At 39.9% G+C, this 27436-nt stretch overlaps 2 protein-coding genes across 8 annotated transcripts in view; one reads left to right on the top strand and one right to left on the bottom strand.

Annotated features, from left to right (window-relative positions):
* ZFHX4 (zinc finger homeobox 4) overlaps positions 1-12641 on the bottom strand; it is a 205237-nt gene extending 192596 nt beyond the window's left edge. The window contains 1 exon segment of the mRNA XM_019973761.2: positions 12054-12641. The gene's annotated coding sequence lies outside the window, so the exon portion shown is untranslated.
* Positions 10105-27436, top strand: part of LOC109568457 (uncharacterized) — a 40264-nt gene continuing 22932 nt past the window's right edge. Inside the window, exons 1-3 of one of the 7 annotated variants that reach the window (XM_070802733.1) lie at positions 10105-10161; positions 10443-10587; positions 10837-12058. In XM_070802733.1, coding sequence (XP_070658834.1) covers positions 10863-11837 — 975 coding nt within the window. In that variant the 5' untranslated portion in view covers positions 10105-10161; positions 10443-10587; positions 10837-10862 and the 3' untranslated portion in view covers positions 11838-12058. Of the gene's footprint in view, positions 10162-10316; positions 10588-10836; positions 12059-15568; positions 15957-20705; positions 20904-27436 lie in introns of those variants that run through there. The other 6 variants (XM_070802732.1, XR_011570613.1, XR_011570615.1 and 3 more) reach the window with 6 other exon arrangements.

Raw genomic sequence — 27436 nt, 5'->3', positions numbered from 1 at the left:
ACTTGAGCCAACTGAAGTAAAAAATGTTCAACGATTTCCTAAAGGGAATGCACACACACTTACACACACATTGGATTCTCATTGGCTGTGCCCTGTAGTTGTGTGATGGTTCCCAGAAACTTCTCTGAGCTGCAGTTTCATTATGGGTTAAACAAGGGGATTGTGCTGTATGCCTTCTGACTGCAACAATCTATGGTTCTCATATAAAAACCCACTTAGATTATGCTGGAAGATAGTTTTCCCTATGGAATTTTCCGAGACAGACCCAGATGTTTTTAAGGTTGAACTTTTTGTTTTTTCCAACAACTAGATTTCAAGAGGAGAGGCAGATTCCAGTAGTATAGTAAACTGAAGTATTCTATTTATGTTTGTTATTAACACTCATCTATTTTTTTCATGTATTATTGAAGATATTTACCAAGAATTCGCCAGTAGTGTCCATCACGGTGAATACAGTGACTATACAGATATGGGTGCTGCCCTCATGAAGGCTGAAATTTATTTGAGAAGAAACTTAAACAAGCACATTCTGAAAAATGCTAAGATGCTAATTATTTTCTTCCAATGAAATATATCCTTACTCTATCAGTATTCAATCAATGCTTAGCCTTAAATAAATGTGCTTCAAATGAACTGTCAAGTCCAGGGCCACTTCTAAATAAGCAGAACACAGGCAAGACATACACCTTTAAGAAAAACTTGAGCAAAGATTGTTAACTAACTATTTGTAAATGTCAAGCAAATTTCAAACTCAGATCTGGAAAATTGTTATCCAAAATACACTTATATTTCTCATAAAAATATAAACAATAATTTAAGTGTGTATCTTACATGTATCACAGTGGGAAATTATTATGAATTTAAAAATCAAAAAGAAAAACAATAAGAGAAATATATTTTAGTTGAGGGTGGAAAATTGTGTTTATAAATTTATTAAACCTTATCATGAATCTTATCATCTTTGAACGTGGGTAGTCCTCCTCAGAGTAATTCATTCCTATGGAAAGATAAAGGACTGTGATCTTCTTCACGAGATAAGCCAAGAGAAGACTCATAACTTGGCTATAAAATCCCTACAAGAAAATTTAAGGGTTCTGTAATATCCCTGGGTTATTAATAACTGGATCTTTTCTCTAGGTCGGTATAAATTTTGGTCAGCATGGTGCCAGGTAAACAGCATTTAATCTTCTTTCATGGCACATCAAAATATCATAACATCAAGTATATAGAAAGGGATTCTATGACACCTAATGTAGCTTTGGAAAAGCCTTTAATTCAAAGACTTACAAATAGGAAGGGTCAACTTCAATTCTGAAATAAGCTTTGTAGTCTCTTCTATTATTGTATATAATGGACAGTCTGGAATCTTGAGTTCCTGCAGATAGACCAAGGTTTGAATTATTTAAACACTATTTCTATTCTAATTTGCTTCTTATAAAAAGACCCCAGAAATGCATTGAAAACATCTAGAAGCCCCTCAGAACCAAAGCAACTTGTGACAAAGGAGGAGCAGATAATAAGGTGGAGGAATAGCCACCTAGATATCAAGGTATCTGCCAATGAGAAAACATAAGAAGGAGACCACCCTTTGGCCCTACCCCTTAGGCATCCTCCTTGCTTAATTTCTATCTCCCTCCCTGTGGGGACACATGTATACCTATGGCTGATTCATGTTTATGTATGGTAAAAGCCATCACAATATTATAATTATCTTCCAATTAAAATAAATAATTTTTTTAACTAAAAAAAGGGGGGGGGGTCTCTACTCAAAAGGTCTATGTAGATTTGCTGTATCAAATACCCTTCAGGAGAGCATATAGTAAAACCAACTATTGAAAATAATAAAAGGGAAGTATAAGGTGTCAGCCCTGTATACATTCACTTCCTTTTATGTTCACAACACATTAGTTTTAGGTAAGCTCTCCAGCAACTATGAAATACAAATGAGGTATCTGAGGCTCAAAAAGATTAAATGACTTAGATAAGGTCATCTATAACAAGAATTTAACCCAAGGGTCTTATAGATCTAAAAAGACCTCTATTGGTCACAGAGTTGTCAAAAAATGGAGTAGATTTTAAAATATCTAAGATTTAAGTTAAAATAAACAGTCTCATTTAAAAAGGAAAAAGGAATCCAAAGTAAACAATCAAAAGAATGTCTGGTTTTAAACTAAGTGTCATTCTTTCTGTACACTATGCTGCTTCTAAAACATCACAGCATTGTCTTCATTTACTTTCCCTCCACAAAAGAAAAACCTCTTTCTTCTTCACACCGTGTTCATGGTTATTAAGAACACACTTTAAGTCACTGAGATCATCAGTATTTTTATGAATCATAGACTCATCTTGCCCATTCAAAGTACCCAGCCTAACCTCCTACATCATGCAAAAATATGCTTCCAGTCACACTGGTTAGAGGCCCTCCAGATTCTACTGGTCTCCTTTCAGTAAGAGAGAATTCAGTCTCTCAGAGGAGACAGCAACACTGTTGGATTACCATGGCCCATTTTCCTTTTCTTCTCTTCCCCATTTTCACCAGCTTTGCCTTCATTCACAGAACAAACCCCTTTTTAAGTAGCCTATATAGTTGAGTGACCATTAGTCCTAAGCGGGGGACTGCTGAGTTCTCCTGACATGTTCCTGCCTTGTTGGCTGACTCAACAATTACTTCTCCAGAGTTTAACATCTCATATTTTAAAATGAGCTGATTGAATTGAAGAATTCTAAGGCAGTTCCCAGGAATTAGCCCTTTGATACTTTCCAGTTGTCTTATATCCTACCTGCTCTTTTCTGTTGCGATCCTCTTGGCCAGTTCTTAGAAAATGAAAGAAATTTAGTCTACAGAGGGAAATGCTCAGGCTATGCCTATAAACACATCTAAAGAGGAATGAGACACATTAACATGCAAAAGGGGCATAGACGTGTATATGTGTGTGTGTGTGTGTGTGCGTGTGCGCGTGCGTGCGTGCATGTGATGTCTATACTCCTAGTTTGTATCTATTAAACCAAAAAGGATGACTCACTCTCGGTTCATTTCTGGGCCCAGGAAATTTTACATATGAATTGCTTTATTCCTAAATGTATGGGAGAAAAGTACTATGAACTATACTGTAGAAAATATACATTAATAAAGCCTTTCAGGTTTAATGAAGGTACTTTGGGAAACGATTGGGCCTCTTCAATTTATCCTTCCAATCAGGCAAATTTTACGATTCTTTATGGGCTTCCTTCTTAGAAAGTTTTGTTTTGTTATTAACAATACAACCAGGTGGCATACACCAGCTCATATGTTTTTGCATTTTAACATTGTTGAAGCTATGGATTTCCTTTCTTCTTTACAGTGAAGGAAAAGAATTTTATGGACAGTTATAAAATGCATATTTTAACCCAAAAGTCAATTTGCCCTGGTTAAAATGATTTAGATCTGAGTAAATGCTTGCAGAATGCTTTCTGTTTTTACAGCTAGGACACAATGGAACCTATAAACTTCATCCTAGAGGTGCGTGCTATAATGCATACCATTCAAAAATTATCAACTGTGCACTGTCGCCTCCCCAGGACAAGCAAACATTAGAACTGATCAATCATCTAAATATATGACGATAGTGTGTGAACCCCTGGCCTGAATGACTAAAACACCTACTCAGGGCGTTATGACATATTAACTAAGTCAAGCTGCCCAGATTCTTAAATTATATTTGTTTATTTTCTCAATCTCTAGAATGTTAAAGTATCTAATTATATCAGAGATAAGCGGCTTGCCAAATACGACTTTAGTATCAGAGCCATTTTTAAGTTGTGTGCATACGTTCAAAAGTGCCTCCAAATGGCAAATATTTTATTTCACTTACAAGCCTTGAAAAGTGTAAGGAGAAGTGGGGAGCGGCCATTCCTGAACTGAGGATTGTATGTCAAACATGAAACCATATCAAACTTTCAAGGCAACTTGTGAACCTCTGAAACTAGGGAATTAACAGAACATCAAATCCCCCAAGATCACACGGGGAACAATCCGTATGCAAGAAAATAATGCCATTGAGCCCTCATTAAAAGACCATTTTGTCCTTAGCCATCAAAGACTGTGAGTGCACTAAGATCTTGGTTATATCATCAGGATAAGTAAAACAAGTGCCAAGAGAAACTGTGCACTTCTAGTTCTCACATGTGTCCATCTGTTCACATATAAACATATATTCTGCTTTCTGTCTGATTCCTAAAAATCTTGATATCAGAATACCCTGGGTTTTTGCCCATTTCCTAAGAATGCAGACATCACATAAGCTACTATTAACCCATGTGTGATCCACTTCATGGTGACTGGAAAGCTGCCAGTTACAACACATGGTGCTTGGTTAACAATGTCTTAAAATATAAATGAATTTATTTTTTAAATTAACACATTTTTCTTATGGAAATACCTTAATAAGCCCTGCTACATGTAAAAGAATAGCCTCCATGTGGATTTTTTTGTTCTTTTAAGACTTTTTGCAAGCATATCCATAAAGTTAACCATAAAAGTTTCTGAAACAATCCAGAATTTCTTGACAAATTTTTTAAAGGGCTCTAGTAAAGAATTTTGGTGACTTTATATAACAGAGATCAAACACTTTTCCCTTACAATGTTTTGTACTCAAGAGGCAACCCTTATACTTTAATTTACGTGAAAACACTTCTGATTTCCCAAGTTTCCATGTAACCATCTTAATAGTACCTCAGCAACTGAACCGTTAAAGTGATGAGGCAAATAGAAGTTCTACAATCTAGTAACAAAACAATTTAACTTAATATCTGGCTGACTCTTTCAATCCTACTCTGGGGCAGCCTTCAATAGCTCATTTGTGGTGACCCCCAAACCGGAAAGAGTTTGTTTATAATGTATATATATAAATAATTATTCACACTGCAGTTGATTTACATATGTACAAAAGAGCCAATTCCCACCTTTGAAAGTGTCTTAACACTTACAGTATTTTAGCTGCCCTAATTATGGTTGAAGAAACATCATTAAGAGCCCTGATTACGTTGTCAACTGATAACCAGTTACAGCCCTAACTAGTAACAAGGGAAAACCCTACTGCAAATATTTCCAAGAGTACTCAGACACATTAGAAAAGACTTACCTCAAAATGAAATACATGATACACCTACAAAGCAACATGAAGATGAATTAAATCCTAAGACAATAACTCTGTATCCTGGTCTACCAGCCCACCCCAGCCCCCAAAGCTGACAGGCCACTTAAAACACAACATTGCCAAAAAATCAGAACACACAACTCTTTCCCAAGTGAAGTGTTCTACCAGCTGAAACAACTATTTACAGCAGATAGGTGGAGGGAAGGGGCAGAAGTAACTAAATGAGATATGCACACCATATTGCTGGCCTCTTCTGAAATACCTTTTTGCCAGCAAAGTGCTGGGAATTCTTGATACCCAATAGTCAATATTTGGCTAGCCTAATATGTTTCTGAAAACTCTTCTATATACAAACCTCTGTTTATCATTCTCTAGCTACACTATTGTCATACATATTACTTCCCAGTGATGATGAAAACTCAGGGCATCTTATAAAGTTGCTGAAATCTGAGCCCCTGCTTGTTTTTTCTAGTCTTGGACAAACATAACTTTAGAGCGAGCAGAGCATAGGCATAAAGAAAGAGGAGCTTGCATTTTCATCTTCTTTTCATCTCGGTCATTCAGTCAGCCATTCAGAACCCTATTCAATAGAGCTTTTCATTATGCAAAAAAATGCTAATCCTTTTCCGATGCTTTCACACTTGTATAAACCCCCATTCCTTCAACTGAAAAGCAATTATATCAGTTTACCTTTCTGTCAAAAACAGGATTAATATTCCAATAACAGAATTTCCTTTCTTTTCCTATCTTTTTGCTTTAGGAAACTAGAGATTATTAGTAGAGGCATTCTTAGAGTAAGAATACGTTATTTTAAATATGATTATGTGAACCAATGAGCGGGAAAAGGGGAAGAATCACAAGAAGAAAAAGTCCTTCAGTTACTGCAGAAACTCTTTTCTGTGACAGAACTGACCTTCCCATTGCAGATGCCCAAAGACACGGAGACTCACTCTGGTCTATTAATCAGAAACAAATTATGAAAGAATGTAGCTGGACTGGTTGACACTAGCCTGTCTTGGGAGACTCAGTCACAGCCTAGTAACAATGTCCTCTTCATGGGTAATGAACAGCCATGACAAATGGAGCAGAGAAACTATTTATTTGCATATGCAAATTCTCACACAAGGGAAACATGTACAAACAAGTGTCATTGTAAGGTGGATTAGGCAAACAACGCTTTCTTTTTAGGACATTCTGCAGCCCAGAACATTAGTCAGCACAATTAAACCAGTCTCCATGGAGACTAATGAAATTTCACCATGGTATGAGTTAAATTAGATAGCTAGTTATGTGTTTCCACAATCCAACTTGAAATCCATTATTGTTTCAGAACAATACAGCAATTGTGCCTAGCTGATCTTTGCCAGCTCAACAAGCTTCTAAGTTGACAATTTGCATATGTTAATATAATTAAGCACTAATTACATGAAACTTGTACATATTCACATGCACTTTCCCTGGGTGATTTTCAGTTTGAACCTTGGCCAAGTCTTTAACCCTTAGAAAGGTTTTAGAGGGAAAAAAAAAAACAACACAACTCTGCCTATGGGTACAGCCCCTAGGCAGACACAGAAAGGCTCCTCATTTATAAACACAAAGCTTAACCTGGCTTCTCATATTTCTAGCAACAATGACAGAAAATATTTTGTGAGTGTGCTAGGGACCAGGGATAAGGGAACAGTGATTGAAGGGTTGGGGGTGAGGGGAGTGGATTCATCTTTAGAGACTCATAACTAGTATCTACTCATAGGTAAGTAATAACACTCATTTCAAGAAAAATGTGAAGGAAGCATTTGCTGTCACTGACATTGTTGAACACTGGGAGATGAAAATGATTTGACAACAGCAAAAATAGCAAGTAGAAAAGGAAAAAGGAGCCAGCAGCACCTAATGAGCTTTACATAAATATATGCAGAGGCAATTAAGCAATGTTAATTACTATGACAGCAGTTAATTGAATATAATTAGATATTTTAAGCCACTGAATAAAGCATAGTTAAGATTAATTTTATTGAGATTAATTGTAAATAAGGATAGATTAACTCTGTGTTTTGACAGGCATAAAAAGTAGTTCTGCAAATGAAGCAGGAGCGTGGCCACCAGTCCAAAAATCATATATTATTTTAATGTCACACCTCAGAATCATCTCCTCAATAAACATGACTTTTCAAACCCAAACAGACAGGAATCTTGAAGAAAAACAAACAGCTTGCAGAGATTAAAGAGCCTTTTGTCCTTTTTCATGTGCATTTCTTTTAACAGACTAAATTAAGCGAGTCTGGTGTACGTGTTTTAGGAAGGAACATTTCACACTGAATGGAAAAAATGTTCTATCACATATGAAATTCGTGCAGCTGTGCGGAACTTGGTCCAGATGGTTTTAGACTATAAAACACCACCAAATGATAGACAGTAGGCCTTCCCAAGATTATGTGATAAAGTCACAATCTTTTATTCTGACCTCCCAAATTACTGCTTTGTATTATTTCTCATCAAATCACATATTTTCTTTTATAGTAGTGCTTCTCCAAGAGGGTTAAAAGAAACATCAAGCCTACTAAGTGTTAGGAACTAACATTAAGTGAATGGAAGAAGGCCTCTTTCAACAGATAGCAGCTAAATCTCTCAGCCCCAAAATGCCATGATAGCCATGACAACGATAGATGACAATACTTGGTTATTACTCTCACAACAATGGTTTCTAGAAATATTTCTTAGGGAAAATATTGCTAGATGAAAATCCCTCCCGAAGACCTTCACAACCAAGCTAATCCATGTACACTCTTTAAGAAAATTAACACAGTCTTCAAGAATGCTGAACAAGTCACTAATAAGAAAGGAACTTCAATTGATTTTGAAATTAATCAATAGGTGATTAACATAATATTTTTAAAGCAGCAGAATGTATGTGTGCATATACACATATAGTACATAAACATATATATTGTATTTCCAATACTTCTTAGCTCTTAATTGAACAAGGACTTTAGGCTATGGAGCCTGCCTCTACATTGCCTAGCAACTTACTTAGGATGCCCTTAGTCTTTATAACAAAATTCCTAAAATGGTCTAGTGAAACAAGGCTACGACGACAAGCCATTCTGCAGTGAAAGATTTTAAATCATCCAGCCTCTTCTAATAGACTTGAGACTTATTGAGGTAGAAACCATAAAAAATGAAGAAGGGAAATTTAATCCCTGAAATATTGATTTGCACATTAATATCATATAGGCAGAGGGCAATTTGGCTTCGTGGAAATGACACATTGTCGACCCTTGGTGAAGTCAGAGCCAATCTAACTGCTGAACATGTCTGAATCTCAAGAGTTATTAAGGGCTTCCCTTCTTGCCTTTATGACTTTTCTTCAGCCTACCAATGCAATCTTAAATGTATTATCTTTAAGAAATAATTGTAAAACCTCAGGGGTTTTCCAGTTAATGGAAGGGAGGCCAAACCACATCAGATTCTGAAATGCAACATTAAACCCTTGCAATCAACAAAACCACCTCAATTCTCATCCATCCAGTGCAGGATCTAATATTGTTATTAGAGATAATCAAATTTCATTGTGTAAATTTAGGCTCATGGTCAGAATGGAAGCAGTAAATTCTGCAATATTAAACAGCGATTTTCTCAGCCTCCTTTATGTTTTCCTTTGCTGGTGCAGCATCTTTTAAAATAATCCAACTAGCTCAAAATTAATGAGCAGATCTGGACTCATCTGCTAAAAACTGCAAAAAATTACAATAAGGCTGAACATGTTTCCTTCATTTTTAACTTTAAGTGGCAACTTTCACTTCCTAGACCTGGAGTCCACTCTCCCTGCTTACTCTACAATTGGTACTATTGCTTTGACTTACACAGCTGGTTTACCTGACCTTTCTTTGTTCCTTAGGTACATTTCACTTTTCAGATTTATGGTATTTCCCCCATATTTCATTGACTCTATCTTCATTGCCATAAAAATGAAAACACTTAAATATGAGTTTACTTTTTAAATCCAAAAGCAACCAGCTACTGAATAAATACACAGTGATACTCTCTTTCCAGTTTATGCCATAAATATTAGAATCTTTTTTTCAAAAAAAAAAAAAAAAAAAAACAACTAACTTGTATAAACCTTATGATCCCCACACTGAAGCCAGGTGCAAGAGGTTAAAACAGCTGGCTAGCCATCTTTTATTTTTGTGTGCCTTCCTGCTGATTGAAACCGCAAACGTTGAAAACTATCAAATATTCCCTCAAGGATTTTTTTTTTTTCAAGAAGAGGAAAGAAAAAAGAAAACCTTCCTTTTCTTTAACATGCTCCTCTGTAGAGAAGAAAAACTCTAAAACACAATCAGTCACAGAGATAGTGAAATAATCCCAATCTCTCCTTTCTGTTGTATTTAAAGCATCCTTTCCAACAACTTCTAGACCCAATTGTTTGTATTCTTCAGTTAGAAAAGAGAAAAGAGGGGGGGGGGGGGGAGAAAGAAAGAGAGAAAGTCTGAGCTTGCTCTGTCAGTTTTGCCAGTAAATATAAAGTAAAACAAGTGTTGATGGCACCGAGAGTGTTACATACCCGGGCTGTGTTTTTGCATTGCTCTCAATGGAAGCGATCGATGCCCGTGTCACTGTCGCGTCCCAATCGCAGCCAAGTCTCAGCCTTAATCTAAGCAACACCCGAAAAGGCAGCGGCAGCCGCAGCCTCTCCCTGACTCTTCCATCCATCCACCCAACTAAAAATATAATACTACATATGAGCTTTAACCACTCCACGTTTATAGGGATCAAGCCACTGAAAATCCAGGAGAACACAATAAAAAAAAAAAAAAAAAAAGCCCTCCTTCTGTCTCTTGTCTCTCTCTCCTCTCTCTTCCTCTCTCCCTTCTCTCTGTCTCTCCTTTTGCCATCTACATGATCCTTGATTAAACATGGAACAGAGTTAATAAAAAAAAAAGGGGGGGGGAGGACTCAAGGAGAGGAAATGCAACTGTCAGAAATCGGGACCGCCAGATTTCCTGGTGAACCTGCCTCTGTCTGAGTCAGTGTCAATCCACCATCTTCCGCCAGTGAACTTGTCTTTGGGTTTTTGTTTGGTTTGGGGGGGCTGTTGTTGTTGTGTGTGTGTGCTTTTTTTGGAAGGGGGGAGGGGAAAGGCGAGGTGGGGGCTGGAGGTGGGGGGGAGTAGGGAGAATATGTGTGTCTGTGAGTGTGTTGAGTGTGAGTGTGTGTGTCTGTGTGTGTGCAGGGGTCGGGGTGTGTGTGTGGTTGGTGGGGGGGGGGAGATCCGTGTTCGCGATCTGAACCTCTGGTACCTACAAGGAGGGTGTCTCACCGAACGGTAGCTAAGACCTCACCACAACCGCGCGGGAGCGAGGAGTCGCGGCCAAAGGCGCCCGCCCGAGCCTCCGCTCTGTGCCGGACCCCAGCCCGAGCGGCCGAAAGGAGCCCCCCGCCCGGATCGCAGGTAACAAAAGAAATACAAACCAGTGCACCGTCCTCGGGGCTGGGGCGGGGGTGGCGGGGGGGAGGGGGACAGGGTGGGGATTCCTCTGGAACTTGGGTATCGGCAGAGAAACTTTATCCAATTCCAGGAGAAATTTTATTATTATTATTTTTCCGATCGAAAAGAGCAGAAAGCCTGGGAGGGAGGGGGGAACGAGATAGAAGTAGAAGGAAGGCGAGACCCGACGCATTCCAGCCCCTCTTCCTTTAGCTGCTCCGGGCCGGAAGGCGCACTTGATGCCCGGAGAGGCGAAGAAGGTGAAGTTCGTTTGTAGACCTGGAACCCCTTTCGGGGGGCGTGAGGGGCGGGGGTACCGGGGAATAAATCAGTTCTCACAACCGGCCACAGCTCTCCCAACCATAAACACACACACACACACACACACACACACACATACACACACCCTTTGCCCTTTGCCAAAAAAAAAAAAAACAAAAAACAAAAACAACCCCAGATTCTTGACTCCCGGCCTCGGGCAGCTGTCCTCCGGTCTAAGGCACAACCGGCGGCGAAAGCGCCGGGAGAGAGCTGCGGCCGCCTCGCGGGTTCCCGGCCCCGAGGCCCGGCGATCCTGCCTCCTAACGGAACTGCCCGGCGTCCTCCGGCGCCCGGGTCCGCGCCGCCTCGCGCTCAGGCGGGCAGGCGTCTACCTGCAGCCCCGGCACTCGCCCCAGCCTCTCGGAACCCCCTGCCCTAGGGCGCACTTGAGCACCCGGCCTCCGCGCACCGAGCGCCCTTCGCGGAACTTGAGCCAGGGAACGGTGGATGATGAGAGGAGGAGAAAATCGAGGCTGAACGGGAGGGCAGGGGAACAGGGAGAGATGGGCTCCGAGCCCCCACCGATCACCTTCCAAACTTTCGGAGGAGGGGTGCGAAGGAAGGGGGCATCCCGACCCGGGCGCGGGGGTGCGCCTCCCCCCCACCCCGCCGGCAATGTCCGCGCCGACGCGGAGCTGACAGCTTCCCCGCGCCTCGAGAAAGCCCCGGGCTCGCAGTGGAGACAGAACCCGAAAAGACAGGCAAAAGGAGAGAAAACTGCTCGGCCAAACGTGGATGATCCGCCACTTAATCCAAAAGTTAAATCCCGAAAAACGCATCCCGCCCCCCCGCTCCCCGCAAGAAAGTGGAAAATCAGATCCTTCAGTGCCCCCTCCCTCCCTCCGCGGAGCAAATCCTGGAGCCAAAAAAAAAGAGGGGGGGGGAAGAGATAGCAAAGGGGGGCAGAGCGGAAGAGATGGTCGGGCTGAGGGGATGTGAGCGAGAGCGAGCGAGAGCGAGCGAGCCGGGGGCAGAGAGGGAGAGAGGCGGAGAGGGAGAGAGAGGGAGCGAAATATCAAAAGATTGTGCAAGATCAGGCTGGAAAGATAATCGATACTCGACCTAAATTTAACACAAACTACTCAATAAAAGTTAAAGAAAAAACTTACTTTCCATTTCCCCTGCAGTTCCTACTCGATCTTCGCCTCTTTTTTGTTTTGCTTTTATTTTACTTACAGCTGATCACATCCAAGTAAAACGAGAGGGTTCATTAAAAAAAAATAAAATAAAAAAATAATCCTCGAACTTTATTGGGTGAAAATCAAAACGCTGGAGCAGAAAGTGGGGGGCATGGAGCGGTCCTCGGGGATCCGGGAGGAGTTAAAGCATGTGCCGACCGCGGTCTCGCTGTTTGGTTGTGAAGGGGTTGGGAAAAGGAGGAAAGGAAATGAAAATCCGATATGTCTTTATTCTGCTAATTATTATCGTTTTAGCCCTGTTTAAAAAAAATGGCTGATTAAGTTGAGTGCGCATGTCTTTGTGTGTCTATTCCCGATATGCACTCTGGGAATGAGAGAGGAGAGCGAGGGAGAGGGAGAGGGAGCGGGGGGGAGAGAGAGGTGTAATTAGTGAGGTGATCAACATTCCCCAGACTGCAAATGACGCGCAGCCCGGACTCGGAGCAGCCCCAGAGCCTCGCGGCTTCCGAAGCTCGGAGCGCTGCGGCGGGAGCCCGGGACGCGGCGACCACGGAGAGGGCAGGGACTGGGGACCTCCGGGGCTCGCACCCCACGCGCCCCTGTGCGCGCGACTCCCAAACTTCATTAGACACACACACACACACACACACACACACACACACACACTCACTCAGGAAGGAGGGGGAGAAAATAAAACACAAATACCTCCCAAGCCGTGCCCTTTAAACACTCCGAAAAAAAATTTTTTTTTTCTCATTTTAATGAGGCAAAGTAATTATTATTGGACCAGAGATGTGTTTACTAGGGAGCTTTAAGCAGCAATAGGAGAGTGAGGGCACTGGAAAGGTTTTCTCTGCTGAGTTACTTCTGCTACGTCCAGGAAAGCACTTTAATGGCGAAATGCAGGGTCCTGAGCAAATATGCAGATATATGTAAATAAAGGGTGCCTGGCTGTGTGCAAACACCGCTCTGCCCTGCCTATTTCAAAAGGCGGGATTGCACCCAGGATCTGTAGACACTCAATTTAAACACTTTATCTTTCGCTGGCAACATGTAGGAGAGAAAACCCAGGGCATGGAAGATGGAAGGGGTTAGTTTAGTCAAAGTAAACTTTCAAATGAGGATAAGTGCTGGCTGCAAGGGTGTTCATGAGGGTCTTGATGCTAGCCTTTATGTAATATTTTTGAATATTTTATCAGAATTGCATAAGTTCAATGTAATAGCTTTAAGAAGACTTAGGAAAAAAACCTTTCATCTTGTGAGTCTGTTGAATTATCTTTCTTGAAGCACATTATGATGAATTTTAAAACCCCACTACAGATCTCATTAGAATGAAATATACTTGGTATTTTCTGGTGCAAAATTTAAGGTGGCTGATTCTCATTTGAAAATCTAATTATCTCTTTCCAATATTACAGATGTGAATATGAGTGACACTTTCATTAAAAGATAATTAACTAAAACTAGGAATAGACATACTTTTAAATACCCCCTACTGAATATGGAATATATATCTCTCTATATATATATCCGTTGCTACTCAAAGATAGCATCTCGATACACCGCCACACCACAGGTTACAAGTAGATACCATCTATGCAATATTTCAAAAATAGGAATTCTAGAGAGAAGGTGAGAGTAACAAATCAAACCAGCAAAGAACAGGAAATACTTGCAATGGCCAGCTTCCTGGACAGGTGAGGCATCAGCTCCTTTGGAGCTGACAGGCCTTTGAAGTTCTGGATGGCCAGGATCTGCTTCAAAACCTTGTCTTAGGCCTTAAGCACCAAATCTAGGAAATACCAACTGAAAGGTTTATTGCGCAAGCACTAGAAACAACAGAGCCTGCAAACATGCATCTTTCTGGGCCCGAAACCTTGTGTTATCAGGGAACATTTGGAAAATCCTAAAACTGATGCAAATGGGATTTAAAAAACCAAACAAAACACCTGGGAGGATAAAAGCACAGGCGTCAAAAGCTCAGACTTAGGCCCAGATCAGGAAAGCTGGTTGCCTACAGCAGCTGGTTAAGGTTACAATGAAAGTGCAGAGGCTTGGAGTGGAGACTAAACCCTAGATATGGTCTTTATTAAGAGAGAAAGAGAGAAAAAAAAATCTCCCACCTTAGGAATCTAGAGTCGGTACATGTACTAGTGTGTTAGAAACCAGTACTACTAAACGTTAACAGAAGGAAAACTATCTACTTCTCCAAAGACTTCCTTCCATTTCAAACTTGTTTCGGAAGAAATCTGCCCAGAGTGGATGGCTTCCTAAAATTTCGGAGTTACTTTGTTTACAGCCCCACCTTTACATGGCAACTCTCTCAGGAGTCTGCTAGTGGGTGTCTGATTGCGCCTCAGTGGGGTTTATCCATGTGCCTTAGGAAATCTACATACCCAGGAGAGTAAAATTTAAATTCTCTGCAACTTACAAGTGAAGAAGGTGTTTATGTAGCGTTACTGTTTATCGAAAAACACCCCAGAGAGCAAAAATTCTGGCTTTAAAAACTATTTGAGGTGCGTGTATGGGGAAGAGGGTGGGGGATTTTAAAGAGGCTAAGGGGAAATGAAGGCAGGGAAACTTTCAGGTTCAAATCAGAAAAGATCAAGCCCTTCGCGGGAGAGGGTTCCATGTACAAGCTCACTGATGGAAAAACCATTTCCTGAGATTTCAGACGGGTAAATGCCTATGATGAAGGAAACACCTGAGAACAATAAGTCTGTTTCAGGCTCAGGTGAAGAAAGGGGTCTATTTCTGGCATGGAAGAATAGGGAAATGATGATCATTTCGTTTTCAAGTTCTCCTTTATTTCTTTTGCCTCCCCCCGCCCGAAACACCATCAATAATATTAATGTCATTAATGTCAAAACACCAAACGTCAAATAAGGAAAAGCATTTTTAAAAATTTGGTGGCTATTTCTCTTCTGTGCCCGCATCCCTTCTGTATTGAAAAATACAGCTGGTGTGTGTGTGTGTGTGTGTGCGCGCGCGCGCGCGTTGGGGGGGGGGGGGGCTGGTTATTGAAATCTAAGTAAGAAAACAAAAGGAAGAAGGATTTGTAAGAGGGGCGCCCACTTTTGCAATCTCTTCTGCTAGGAGTATTCCCCCTCCGTGTGTGTGTGTGTGTGTGTGTGTGTGTGTGTGTGTGTGTTTCTTTTGAATCATCTCTTCCTGGTCCTCTTTCACCTCTTTCCTAAGAAGACAGGCTGGGGTGAGGGTCGGGGGTTAATGGGCTGAAGGGAAGGGGCAGAGAGGAACTAGCACAGAGTCAAGAGTTTCCTCCAGGGCTCGGCCTTGGAGAGCGCGGAGGGGAGCTGGGAGCCGCGGCCGCAGGTCTGCGAGGGGTGGGCCCGGAGGCGCGGAGCGCGGCACCGCGGGCAGGGGCGCGGCAAGGCGGGCGAGCTCGAGCCCAGCCCGCGGGCTGCTCCGGGGCGCGGGCGCGTTCCGCCAGGCTCGACCCGGCTGGGCCGCTGCCCCCGGCGCCCTCGTCCTCGGCCCCCGGCTCCGGGAAACCCAGCTGCTCCGCTCGAGTCCCTGCGGACTCCTGGCCGTCCACCTTTGACCCTGCACCCCCACTCCCACCCCCATCATCCCGCTGTCCCTAAACTCTGCGCGAACCCGCCGCCGCCCTCACAGAACGCTGGGCTACTTTTGATTCCAAAGTGAAACGAGCCGAGGTTTGCCTGCCGCACCTAGAACTTTGCCCAGACCCTCTTCTGCACTTTCCCCAGGGCTGCCCCCGGCGAGCCCAGCCCCAGGCTGAGCCCTCGGACCCTGACCCCGGGTGCCGAGCTGAGGGAGCACCCAAGAGGGCTACCAGGTGGTTGGGTGTGGAGTGTTGGCAGCAAGGAGTAATTAACATGGAGACAAAAGGTAATTTCCACTTTCTCGGCGTATTTTATTTCCCAAATCTCTGCGGCGGATACTCTGGGCTTTCCCATCGGTTTGATGAGTCTTTAGCTGTCTATTCCCCACTTCCCCCGCCCTGCTCTGGCCAAGTCTCTAATAAATACCCCACCTCCCTCTTCCTTAAGTCTTCCAGTCCCAGACCAGCCCCAGCCCAAGGGGAAAAGGTTCCCAGTCTTTTGACCGCGCTTACGGGGTCTATAGATGAGCTCAGTTTGAAACGAGGTATTACAAGTGATTTCAGCTTTAGGAACTCTTTATATCACCACAGACACTTTCAGATCCTCAGCCCCCCTCCTCCTTCCCTCTTTGTGTTGGGTCTTCTCCACCCAGGGGCTATTTAACAAAGGCAGTCTGTTAACTAACATTTTTGTTTAACTCAGCAACTTCTTTCCAAGACACACTTAAACCTGATACCAATGTCTGTCATTTTGTTTGAGTGAAGAGGTGTGTGTGTGTTGGGGGGGAGGTGGTATATACGTAACGGGGAGATAGTGAAGTTGACAGTGAATCGGAAAGTGCAAGGCATATTGGGGAAAGTGTCACGAACATTATATTTCCAGTGGAATAACTGAAGAAATTGTGTGGGAAAGCCACTTCTCATTACCATGAAAAAAAGTAGTTTTCCTTGAGAATTCACAAAAGGGAGGAAAGAGAATTTGAACTAACATTCAGAATGGACACTCTCTTTGATGGTGAGAGTAAACTAGATAAAATGACATTTAAAGAGGAAAAGCATTGTGAGTGTGTGTGTGTAATATTTGTGGGCAGTTAAATCCCTCCTTCACTGATTCTCTCCCCTCCCCCAACCTGGTTCTTCCCTATAGCCTTCTTTTTTTTTTTTTTTAACATAAAAATGACCCCTCCTACTCCTGGGTTCTATCTCTGTATTTCCATATTCCCGTATATGTCTCCCTTTCTATACTTAAGTCCAGTATTTGCTTTAACTTTGAAGTAAATCGGTTTTATCTCCCCTCACCCCGGAGATTCTGACCCGGTTTTGTGTGTGTGTGTGTGTGTGCGTGTGCGCTCACGTGTACAGGGGGTCATTATGTTAGACACAGGTAAGGTAAGGTATGGGGAGGGGAGAGGGGTTATGGAGGGTCTGAGGGAAGAATTAAGCGAGGGGAGAAAGGAAAGACAAGAGAAAAGTCAAGACGCCCTCTGGCCTTCCAGAGGTCAGGGCTCAGACAGTGCTGTGACCTCCTTTCCCTCTAGGCAACCAGCCCAGTGTTTATAAACAAAATCAGACAGGTCTGTTCCCAAACAATAGCACTTCACCAACTTCACAAGCACTTCTATAGCTCTTATGCAAATGAATGAGAACTCCTGACCACCACTGCCCCCCCCCATTCCCACACACTTGCACACTCACACCATCCAGGGTCACAAACACACCCTTCTCAAAATACAAGGAGATATTTCCAGCAAGAGTAGCCAACGAAATTTTACGTTCGGTCTGGGGAAGAGCTCTAACAGACAACGATGAAGATGGAAAAAGACAGATAAGCAAGGGAAAAAAAGAATATAACTGTGATTTCACTGAATAGAAGATACAGTTGTGATCTTTTTAAACCTGAAATATCTACATTTAGTCAGTGAAATGCAGTATAGACAATATATTAACTACAGCCACCAAACAGAATTATTTTAAAACAAGACATTACAGTTATCCAAACATCCACATTTCTAAGGCAAAAAAAAAAAAAAAAAAAGGTCCAGATCTTTATAGCTAAAGAAAAGCCACCACCCACCTCTGTATGGAAACATCCCTAAATATTAGACAAAAGCACCATTAAATCCTACAGCAAACAAACAGCCCATCTGATCTAAGTTATAAAATGTATAATTAAATCCATCTTTAATTACAAAAGGCAGCTAGCAAACTAGATGAATCAAAGATTTTGAAAGAAATGTTGTTTGTCAAGGTATAGAAATGATAACTTTACATTATATTGTAATCAAAATTCCACTTTAGGAATAAACTACAAGAAAGGGAAAAAAGGTGAAAGCAAAAAAAAAAAAAAAAACATTAAATGATTTTCCAAGTTTTACTTTAAAATAATTATCGGTAAAAGTCTAACAGAAAAAGGTTAAAGAAAATATACCTCAGAGCAAAAAGATCATCTCCTTTTCTTCTTTGTCTATCAGTCCCCTGTTAAAGCATATGGAAAATGTTTTCAAAATGCCCAGATTTGGCACATTGTCATTGCAAAGAGAGGAGCGCAGTGATGCTGTTAGAGAAAATGGGAAATAAATTCAGGATTGGGTGCTGCCTCCTTCAATGCGGATTTATCTAAGTTTAATTTAATATTCCGCAATCACTGAATGATCGCATATAATTCACCAAGATTTTAAGGGGCTTTATTTAAATACCTTGAACAACAAGAGGTTGGAATTTAAACCATTGCGGCCATTGCTTGTATTTTTTAAAATTTTCCTATTAGAAGAACTTTAAGTGGCAATTTCTGATAATAAAAGAAAAACGATAAAGGTTTGGGTTTTTTAAAGGGTTTGTTAAAGGAGAACATTAGCTTTATTAAAATCATTCTGAACGTAAAATCAAAAAGCACAAAATGGTTGTTTGTAAAACACTAAACCTTTAATCGATTTTATTGGCATTCCGATCGATTAGATAAACGGAAATCTATAGCAAACATCAAAGCATTTAAAACATTTTCTCTATCTCATTTATAAACAAAACTTTTCTTTTCAGCAGAAAAAAATGATTATCAAACGACTAACAGGAAATTCTTCAGATATCAAATTACGATAATAAAATTATTTCCACATGGAAAGGGATAATGACAATGATGATAGTAATTACAATAATGAATAATTCAACAACCCTTTGACATGTATGGAAGAACCTCGAGCAGAAACCACTCTTGGAGGGGGGCTACTTTAAAATAAATACTTTCTTTATTTTAAAAGGAAATATTTTTAAGAGACAGCTCAAGGGGAGTAGTTTAGGTGTGGCTGTCGGACTAGCGTTAATCTCCTTGCAGTTGCAAAGGAATCAATTTCTTTACCGGCGTTTCCCTTCCAAATTGAGTTACTTTTTATTAGCAAAGATTAATATGCAAATGTCAGTGAGCTCTACCAGATCTGGAAACTTGTATCTGAACCTGTCTTCTACTCATACTAAAACGTGATTCCCAAACTATAGAGGAGGGTGGGGGGAGAGGACTGGACGCCCCAAACCTGAAGGTCATTACACACATCTGATCCTTTAAGTGAAGGAAAACAGTTCATTTAGAGCTAGGAGAACTGCTGTCCGGAGTAATGCAACTATCAGAGCTTCTGGCATTCTGGCTGCAGCAAGAGGAAGTGTTGCTGTAACGGGTATTATGTTTATTTGTTAAAGAAAATCAATGAAAGTGGCTGTAAAGTAGTTAGTGAGACGTGGGTTTGGGACTTGCGGTGAATCGTGACTCCGGCATACTGAGCGAGCAGCTCTTCTTCCTGCCAGAGAAGTCCCCGCGTCGCCCCGAGCCGAGTGCTGGCGGCGCGGCACCTGGTCCCAGCTCGCGGGTGCTGCCCCGCGGTGCTCGCGCCACTGCCCGAGTCTGTGCAACTCTCTGTCCTTTCTGTCTCAGTCCTGGCGATTGCTGCCTCTGGTTGACAGAGGGGGCCTTCCCACGCCCTCCTGCCGCTGCACACACCTTTTTCCGCCTGCTCTCTTACTGACTCTAGGAGTGCCTTTACGCTACAGGTCTGAACTTCTGCACTTCTTTTTCCTTCTCCTGGCATCTCTCTCTTCTGCATCTCTTCGTCCCTCCGGTGAATCGCCGAATATTCCCTACCTCCCCCACCCCTCCCCCGTTTCTCTCTCCTGCCGTTTTAATTTAGCACCCGGGTCTTCTTACCCTCGCACTCCTATCCTCTCCTCCAGACATTCCAGAGAGTTCTCATCACACCAGAATGCACTCTCTTTCTCCTCCTCCTTCTCCCCTTGGGTTGGAGAGCCGCGGGGGGCCGGGGGGGGGGGAAGTGGGGGCGGGGGGGAGGTGGGGGACGGTGGGGGAAGAGGGGAAGATTGCAAGTTCAACTCCCAAGGGATTCTATTCTTTTAACAGCTTTACTTTCCCTTTTCTTCTTTGCGTAACCTTCACCTACCTCCTAATTTATAACAGAAGCGGGTTCTTTCCCTTTCATTTCCTAGTTTACAGTTCCCGTCTGGGGGTGTTCGTCACACACGCAACTCTCTGTATCCCACCTCTCACGCCAGCATCGTTCCCGTACCCCCCATCCCCCGGGCTACTATTTTCTTTTACTTGGTTGCCGTCTAATTGCACTTTCTCTTCTCAGGATTAAGTTAGTTATCCTGATTTAAAGTTCTCCGGATAGCACCTCTTTATATTTGTCAAATGACTTCATTTCCCAATTGAAGGGTGGGGGTTGAAGGGGGCAGTGTATCACCCACTTAAGTCCCTTTTAACACCCCAGTCCCACCACTACCCGCCCGGGTCATGTCTTGTGTGAATGATAACGAATTCCGGACGATTTTCCCTCTCAACGCGTGTCAGTTACTTAGGAGTTATTCCTCAGAGCGTCTCAAACCCCTCACTTGCATCCTCTGGCTTCGAGTGGTCATCCTTCCAGCCTCCCCCACCACCCCGCCCCTCCTCTCCTTCCGTCCCCGGCAGCCCTGGCTGCGGGCGGAGCGCAGTCCAAAGACCTCGTCCTCTCACTTCTTGTTTCTCGCTGCTGCAGCTGCCGCTGAAATTCGCTGTGGCCGCTGCCTCTTCCCGCTTTAATCCCAGACCTCCAGTCATTGGGCAGCTCCTCAGAGGCAAGAAGTCAACACCATGGCAACCCGACAAGCCTATCAAATCACCGGCTGGTGTGACAGCGGCAACACTGCAGGCAGGAGTGGGTTGGGCAGAAGAGCAGAGTGGCCGCCACGCTCAGGTACACGGTCTGGGAGTGGACCGCAGCTGTCAGCCTCCAGGGTCTGGCTACACAGATGTGCACCACCCAATTCATACCCCTACCCTGTAGGTCTAGAAGAAGAGGAGGGAAAGGAGGGGGCGGGGGAAGAGATGCGTGTAAGATTGGAAGAGCTTCGCAAGAGAGTTTCAAGCTAAAAGTAATCGTAGCCCTAGATATTGTAAACTAAAGATGCCTTGTGTCCCAGTGTTCCCTGAAACCCAATCACAGTAGCCTCAGAATCAAATTTAAAGGGTTTGCACAAAGGTATGGGATTTTTCTTCACCAGTTCTATCACTTGCTTGGACAAAATTAATGAAACATTCTGGAGTTCCAAAAGGATATACGAAACTGTGACCTGTTTAAACTTTTACTGTCTGTGAAGTGTTGGATTCTGCAAAAACTCAACGTCACTTTCAGCTGTGCCGATTGCCTTGGAAATGACCTACACTTCACCTGAAACTGCCCTTTCCTTGTTCTTTCCTAAAATGTGGACTGTGTGTAATGTATGTTCTAGATCTCAGTTCTCTAGAGAAAAAGCAGAGCCTTAACTGGGAAATTTGAGCGTTTCTCCTGGGCCTACCTAGCCTTTGTAATTTCCTCATTTTCCTTAAGACACTCCCAAGTAAGCAGACGGAATAAGATGGGACTTTTGCTAATACTTTAGGACAACTTGTTAATTAACATGAGATAGATTGAAAATACGTTTTTCTTTTTTTGATTTTAAAAGCACAGAGTGTTTTTGAGAAACACAGCATACTTTTTCTCCATTATAATTCCACTGTGAAACCTTTAACAAATATTTGTATGGTATGTTATCATTAACCATATAAGCCCCTCTATCACTGATCTCATCATTGATTTCAAAGTTTCAGAACACGCCTTTGTCTGTTGAAGTTGGATAGGACAGAAAGAGAAATCCATTTCATAATGAAGTTCCTGTGCAATATTGAGGAAATCCTGTATGAATTCTAAAATCTACCCTTAAGTCCACCTCACATAAACACAATTCACTAAATAAACGGTTTTCATATTGATCTAACATCTAAACTTTTTTAGGCTCTAAAGTGTGTAAGTATTTAAATTATCCTTGGCATGCATAAAATCCTAGAGGACTGGAAAGGTTTCTTAAAACAGCAATTGTAATATTAAGCAAAGTAGGACAGAGCCAATTTTTGTGGCTCTAGAGAGAAATTCAATGAAATCTTGAACTTCATTTCCTTACTTTCTCTATATTTCATTGTTGATGGATCCTAATATTAAAACAGTACATTTTCAGCATATAATTTATTACAGACTCAAAATGGGTATAATAACTGACATTGGAGAAGCAGGTCATGATATGCTAGAGGAAACTTTTGGACATAATATGATTTCCCCTGCAGTGAAACTCTAATAGCATTCTGGTAACATTTTCTTATTCTATGCCACTCTGCAGAGTTGTTCAATGAAGAACCATCAAGCACACAGATCTGAAATTTGGTTATAGTTTAAGTAGTTAACTCAGTGCCAAGTTATTGATATCCTTTAATATTTTTGCAATTCACATTGCATTTGATAGGTACTGAGTGTTTACAGTGGGAAATGTATGAAGAAACATAATTCCATGATTTTAAGTGAAAATGCATATATTTAATCTGTTATCTTCCAGGAACAAACTTGTAAATTTAAAATGTTCTCAAAGAGAAGTTCAATGAAATGCGCAAAAACCTTTCAGTACATTTTTAGCTTCAGTATGAATAAATGGGTACAGGAAATATAGCATTTAAAATTTTGTTATTTCACTTAATGAAATAGCATACTTAGTTAGTGGACAACTTTATGTATTTATTTTTGGGGCAACTTTAAATACCTTAGGTTCTATAAGACTATTTGTATTTGAACATGTGTAAGCTAGTCAAAGACATGGACAGATACTGTCATTCACATGTTTATTTGTAATATTTCTAATTTAAAAAATTAAAATAAGGTGAAGTTCATAAATTAATACATTACACTTAAATGAAAACAAATATCTAAATATTCTATTAGTTCCTTTGCATTTCCTTGAAATGGTAATTTTTAAATTATTTTTTCCTCTGCCACATATAAATTATTTACAATTAAATAAGTTTTTGCATATACTATAGAGATATTTATTTTGTCATCATAAGTGAATTTAGTGTTTACCCTCAAACATACTCTCAGACTATACAGTATATGACCATCTGTTTAAATATAGATTTATGTACAAGCCACACACATGTTGCTAGTCAGCTCTATATTCAAATCCTTACAATTAAAACTATTTTCTGTACATTTAGTGTTTTCACTGTGGATGCTTTTGGAAAGGGAGAATTTGTCTTTTTAGCTAATGAATAAAATGGTGGAATTAAATGCAGTTTAAGTGCTAAATTAAAAAAAAAAAAAAAATTCAACGCAAGATTGCCTTGCTCGTTTTCAGCAGAATGGATACCATCTCCATAGAGTTCATTCTTGACCTTACCTGAGTAAGTACTTTAACTTAAACTATGAGATGCACCTAGAGGGGTAAAACATTGAGCCTAATAGGAAGACAGTTAATAACCTTTTTTCATCCTCATGCACTATCAATCATGGCTGTCACCAGTATGCTGAATCAAAGCAAAAGTGTTCTTCACAGATGACTGATTAGAAACGCAAAATCACAAGATCCATCTTCATGGTCACTTTTATTATAGTCATTTTTAAACTGACAGCAACCTGCTCAGTTTCAGCACACTGGGCATCACAAATAGTGTCACTCAGTGCAGCTAAGCATGAGAAGAGGTTGGTTGGATTATACTTAAAAATAATTAGGCCCTCAACCTTTTGTGGAGCTGAGAAAAAGGTTTTTCTCCCTCCATTCCCTTATATTCTCCCCCACCTCCATAACTTGCTTTGATTCCACTGTATCATGAGTTTAATCATCTTGAAAGGAGGTGATTGGGGTATATATAGTTTTATCCTCCTTAATTATCTAGGAATTAGGAAATGGATATGTCCACTTGACAATTACAGATAACTTTTTGTCTACTGCTTCTTGTCAACTTCAGGACAAAGATCACGGCTACCCTTCTAGTTAAAGTGGGTTCTTTTTATATAGAAATGTGTTTTAAGACTAAAAGCCTGAGGAATCTACATAGTCAGGTACTAGTGAATGATATCTGCTATGAGGGGCTCTTCTCTGTTGAAGGCATTTACTTGTATCACCTGGATGCTGTAGCATTGGAATTACTTGGATTATAACTATCTAGATGCATAATATTAAAGTGGCCAAGATAGTAACCACTAGGTGACTATGTAAATTCTCCTTTATCCCCCTGTATTATCTTCTTTAGGCCCTAGAATATTGAAACAGTGACGAACTTGAAAAACCAACAAGTAGATATACATAAAACTCCTTAAACTAGGAGGTTTAAAATAGTTATAGCTGAATCAAATGATAAGAAACTTTCTCTTTCCTTGAAGTCTTGATCTTTATGCTACAAAGATGACCCTTTCAGGTTTATTTCATGCTATTTTTATACATTCCATTAGAATATCTTATAATATTATAGGGTATTAGTGATACAAATATATACGGGAAAATTGTAATGGAAATATTTCAAAATAGGATGTGATTCTCATGCCCATCTTATGAGCTCTTCATTTTCTATTTCAGGAAAGAAAACCCAATTGAATTTAAATTTTAATTTAGTAATTTGAACCAAAATGCCCTATTTGAAATTTCTATACAGTTATCTTTTCCCTTCATCTCAAATGTTCATTTCCTTGCTAGCAATCAAACACACGCACGCACATACAGAAAAAGAGAGAAGAAAAATTATCAATGAGATTTTTGTATACAGTATAATGCCTTCATACTCATTTTCAAATGTGTTAACATTCTACTTTAATAACTCTTTGCAAAGCTACCAATTCTTTTCCTCTGTTTCTACAGACATACCTACACCCCTTTATTGCTTTATTCTAGATTATGAGAATGCTTTCCTTCTCTACACAGAATACATCAATTGACAAGATATATACATATAATGATATCTCTGTATTTACACAGATGGCAGTAGATGCACAAATGTACTTTCTGTGTAAAAGAAGGCTAATATTAATTTCCTTAAATACTGTACATTGTTAATACATATTTTTCTATAAAGTTAAGAGATTATGAAATATCTCAATTAGCTAGTTTGATTTTATATTCTTAGGTAAATGAAGTTATCTTAGAATTTTAATAGATACATGTGTTAGTTGATATTTTAAAATATTTACACTTTTTAAAAATCATTGACAATACTTACCAATATGTTGTTAACTATGTAAAATTGTTTAAACAAAATGATTATATATTTTAACAGCTACATAATTTCATACATGACAATGTAATAATCACTTTAATGGCTACATTTTCAGTTTACTTTATGATAAAAACAATTTCTTCTGGCAAAATGTGTGTGTGTGAGTGTGTGTGTATTTGTGTGCTTAGTTTGGATAAATTTATACTTTTAGAAGGGGGAGTATCCCATAGGATGCAATATTATTTTTTTTAAGTTAATTTTCAGTATAAAATATTCTTTGTGACTAGGTTATCCTAGTAAGAATATTTATGGAAAAAATATTTATTTGAAATAAATGGACTGAATATAGCACTTATAATAGCTACTAAAAATAATTCAGTGAAATGACATGCATGATTTTTGCCATCATCTTGGTAAACTATACAGGTGGTCACTATAGATTTTAAACATTTATCTTTAGTATGATTGATAAAAATTATAGATCTGGAATCATGTTTTCCTCACTTCATGGGTCTTAATAGACAGAAATAAAAGTAGTTTTCCTTTATATTTTGGAAATTTAATCAAAACTACTTAAAAATTAACTTCTTTTGAAAGTTACTATGGAGAATCATTGAGAGTTTTGTTTTAACATAATTTGAAAACAATATTCACTTATATTTAAAGCATTATAGTTAATTTAGATTTTTTAAAAAAAATCTCAGCATCTTTATTTACTTGAAATGTTTGTCTATTTTGTTGTGATTTGTTTAAAAACATGTCAGTTTGTGCACATTGTTTGTGCTTATGTTTGTGTCATTGAGAATGTTCTTATGTTTAAATGAATACATAAAATATATAATTTTATTTAATATTAGAATATCATGATATACAGACTAAGATGAAACTAATAATTTAGTTTGTAGAGATATATTTAATACATAAATACATATTCATCAGAGAATATTTTAAACTAAAGAAAGACTAATGATGTTTGTGTATTTCATTTGGAACTGAAATTTATATTTGTGTATTGCATGTAGTACAGGATGCCTACATACTTATGTATAATTACACTGAAATACTCTCAAATTTAGATTATTGACTTCTTTAAATTGTAAAACGCTGTCACACACAAATATTACAATTATCCTGCCACACTTATATTTATGCAGCCTGAATATGCAGTTATGGTATCTTTCTTTTTCCTGGGGTATGATTTTCCCCTGATACTGGAATTGTTCTTTGTTGAATCTTTGTGATGAAAAAGAAAAGCTGTTATATGAGTGTCAGTTTGCAATAAATGTGTGAGAAGAGGTACAGTCAGGATAGACTGACCATCTTTTAGTGTGTCTTCTCTACCTGGGGTTCAGAGCGCCAGTTCCCTACCAGCGATATTTAAAGAGAAAAGAAATGAAAGCAAAGGTCATACAAAAATCACCTTTAACATTTTACAGTGAAAATGGGAAAATTTAGAAATATTTACCATAATTTGTTATACGATTTTAATTTCTTTTCTATATTTTTAAAATACTATTATTATAACTAACTCATTTAAAATTGTCATTCTGTTCAACTCTTTACTTACATAAAAGATATTCAGCCCTTTAAAAATCTCTAAAACGGAATTTATTGTTTTCTCTACCATTTGTTTTCTCCAAAGCTTCCTGCCACTCAGCTGAAGTAAAGCTTTAGGATGCATTTGATAACAGTAAAGCTAAAGGATGCATTTGATAACAAATAGACTGTTTTGATCAGCCTGTTCTATTCTTACCTTGAACTTCAATTTACAAAGTGGTATGCAAATAGATTAAATGACAACTTTTCAGAACACACCCCACGATGTTAGTGATGTTTTCAAGTAAAAAATTTAGGATACTATGATACAAAGATCCCTTTTTTTGATAGCTAAAACTTTTATATGTAAACCTTCACTTATGTATTACACAAGCACTAAAGAATTTTAATGCATTGCAGTTCATTTTGGAATATTTGCACAAACATTCAGAGTAGTATTATGTTGCTTAGTTATTTCATTATATTATATTTCACATTTAGATTTTCATTTGAATTTTCCCGTTTTCAGCATTTGGATATCATCTCATTAGCTATCATAAACCAGTAGTTTAAGGAGGGGTAATTCTGAAATGTAAACACCCCTTCTAGAATTTTACAGCATTGCCATGGCAGCGTTACTTTCCCCCAAACATTTCCCTGTTATGATTATAAGAAAAGATCAGA

The sequence above is a fragment of the Bos indicus genome, chromosome 14, assembly GCF_029378745.1.
Source record: "Bos indicus isolate NIAB-ARS_2022 breed Sahiwal x Tharparkar chromosome 14, NIAB-ARS_B.indTharparkar_mat_pri_1.0, whole genome shotgun sequence".
NCBI classification, from domain to species: domain Eukaryota; kingdom Metazoa; phylum Chordata; class Mammalia; order Artiodactyla; family Bovidae; genus Bos; species Bos indicus.
This window is presented reverse-complemented; position numbering and strand designations above follow the sequence as displayed.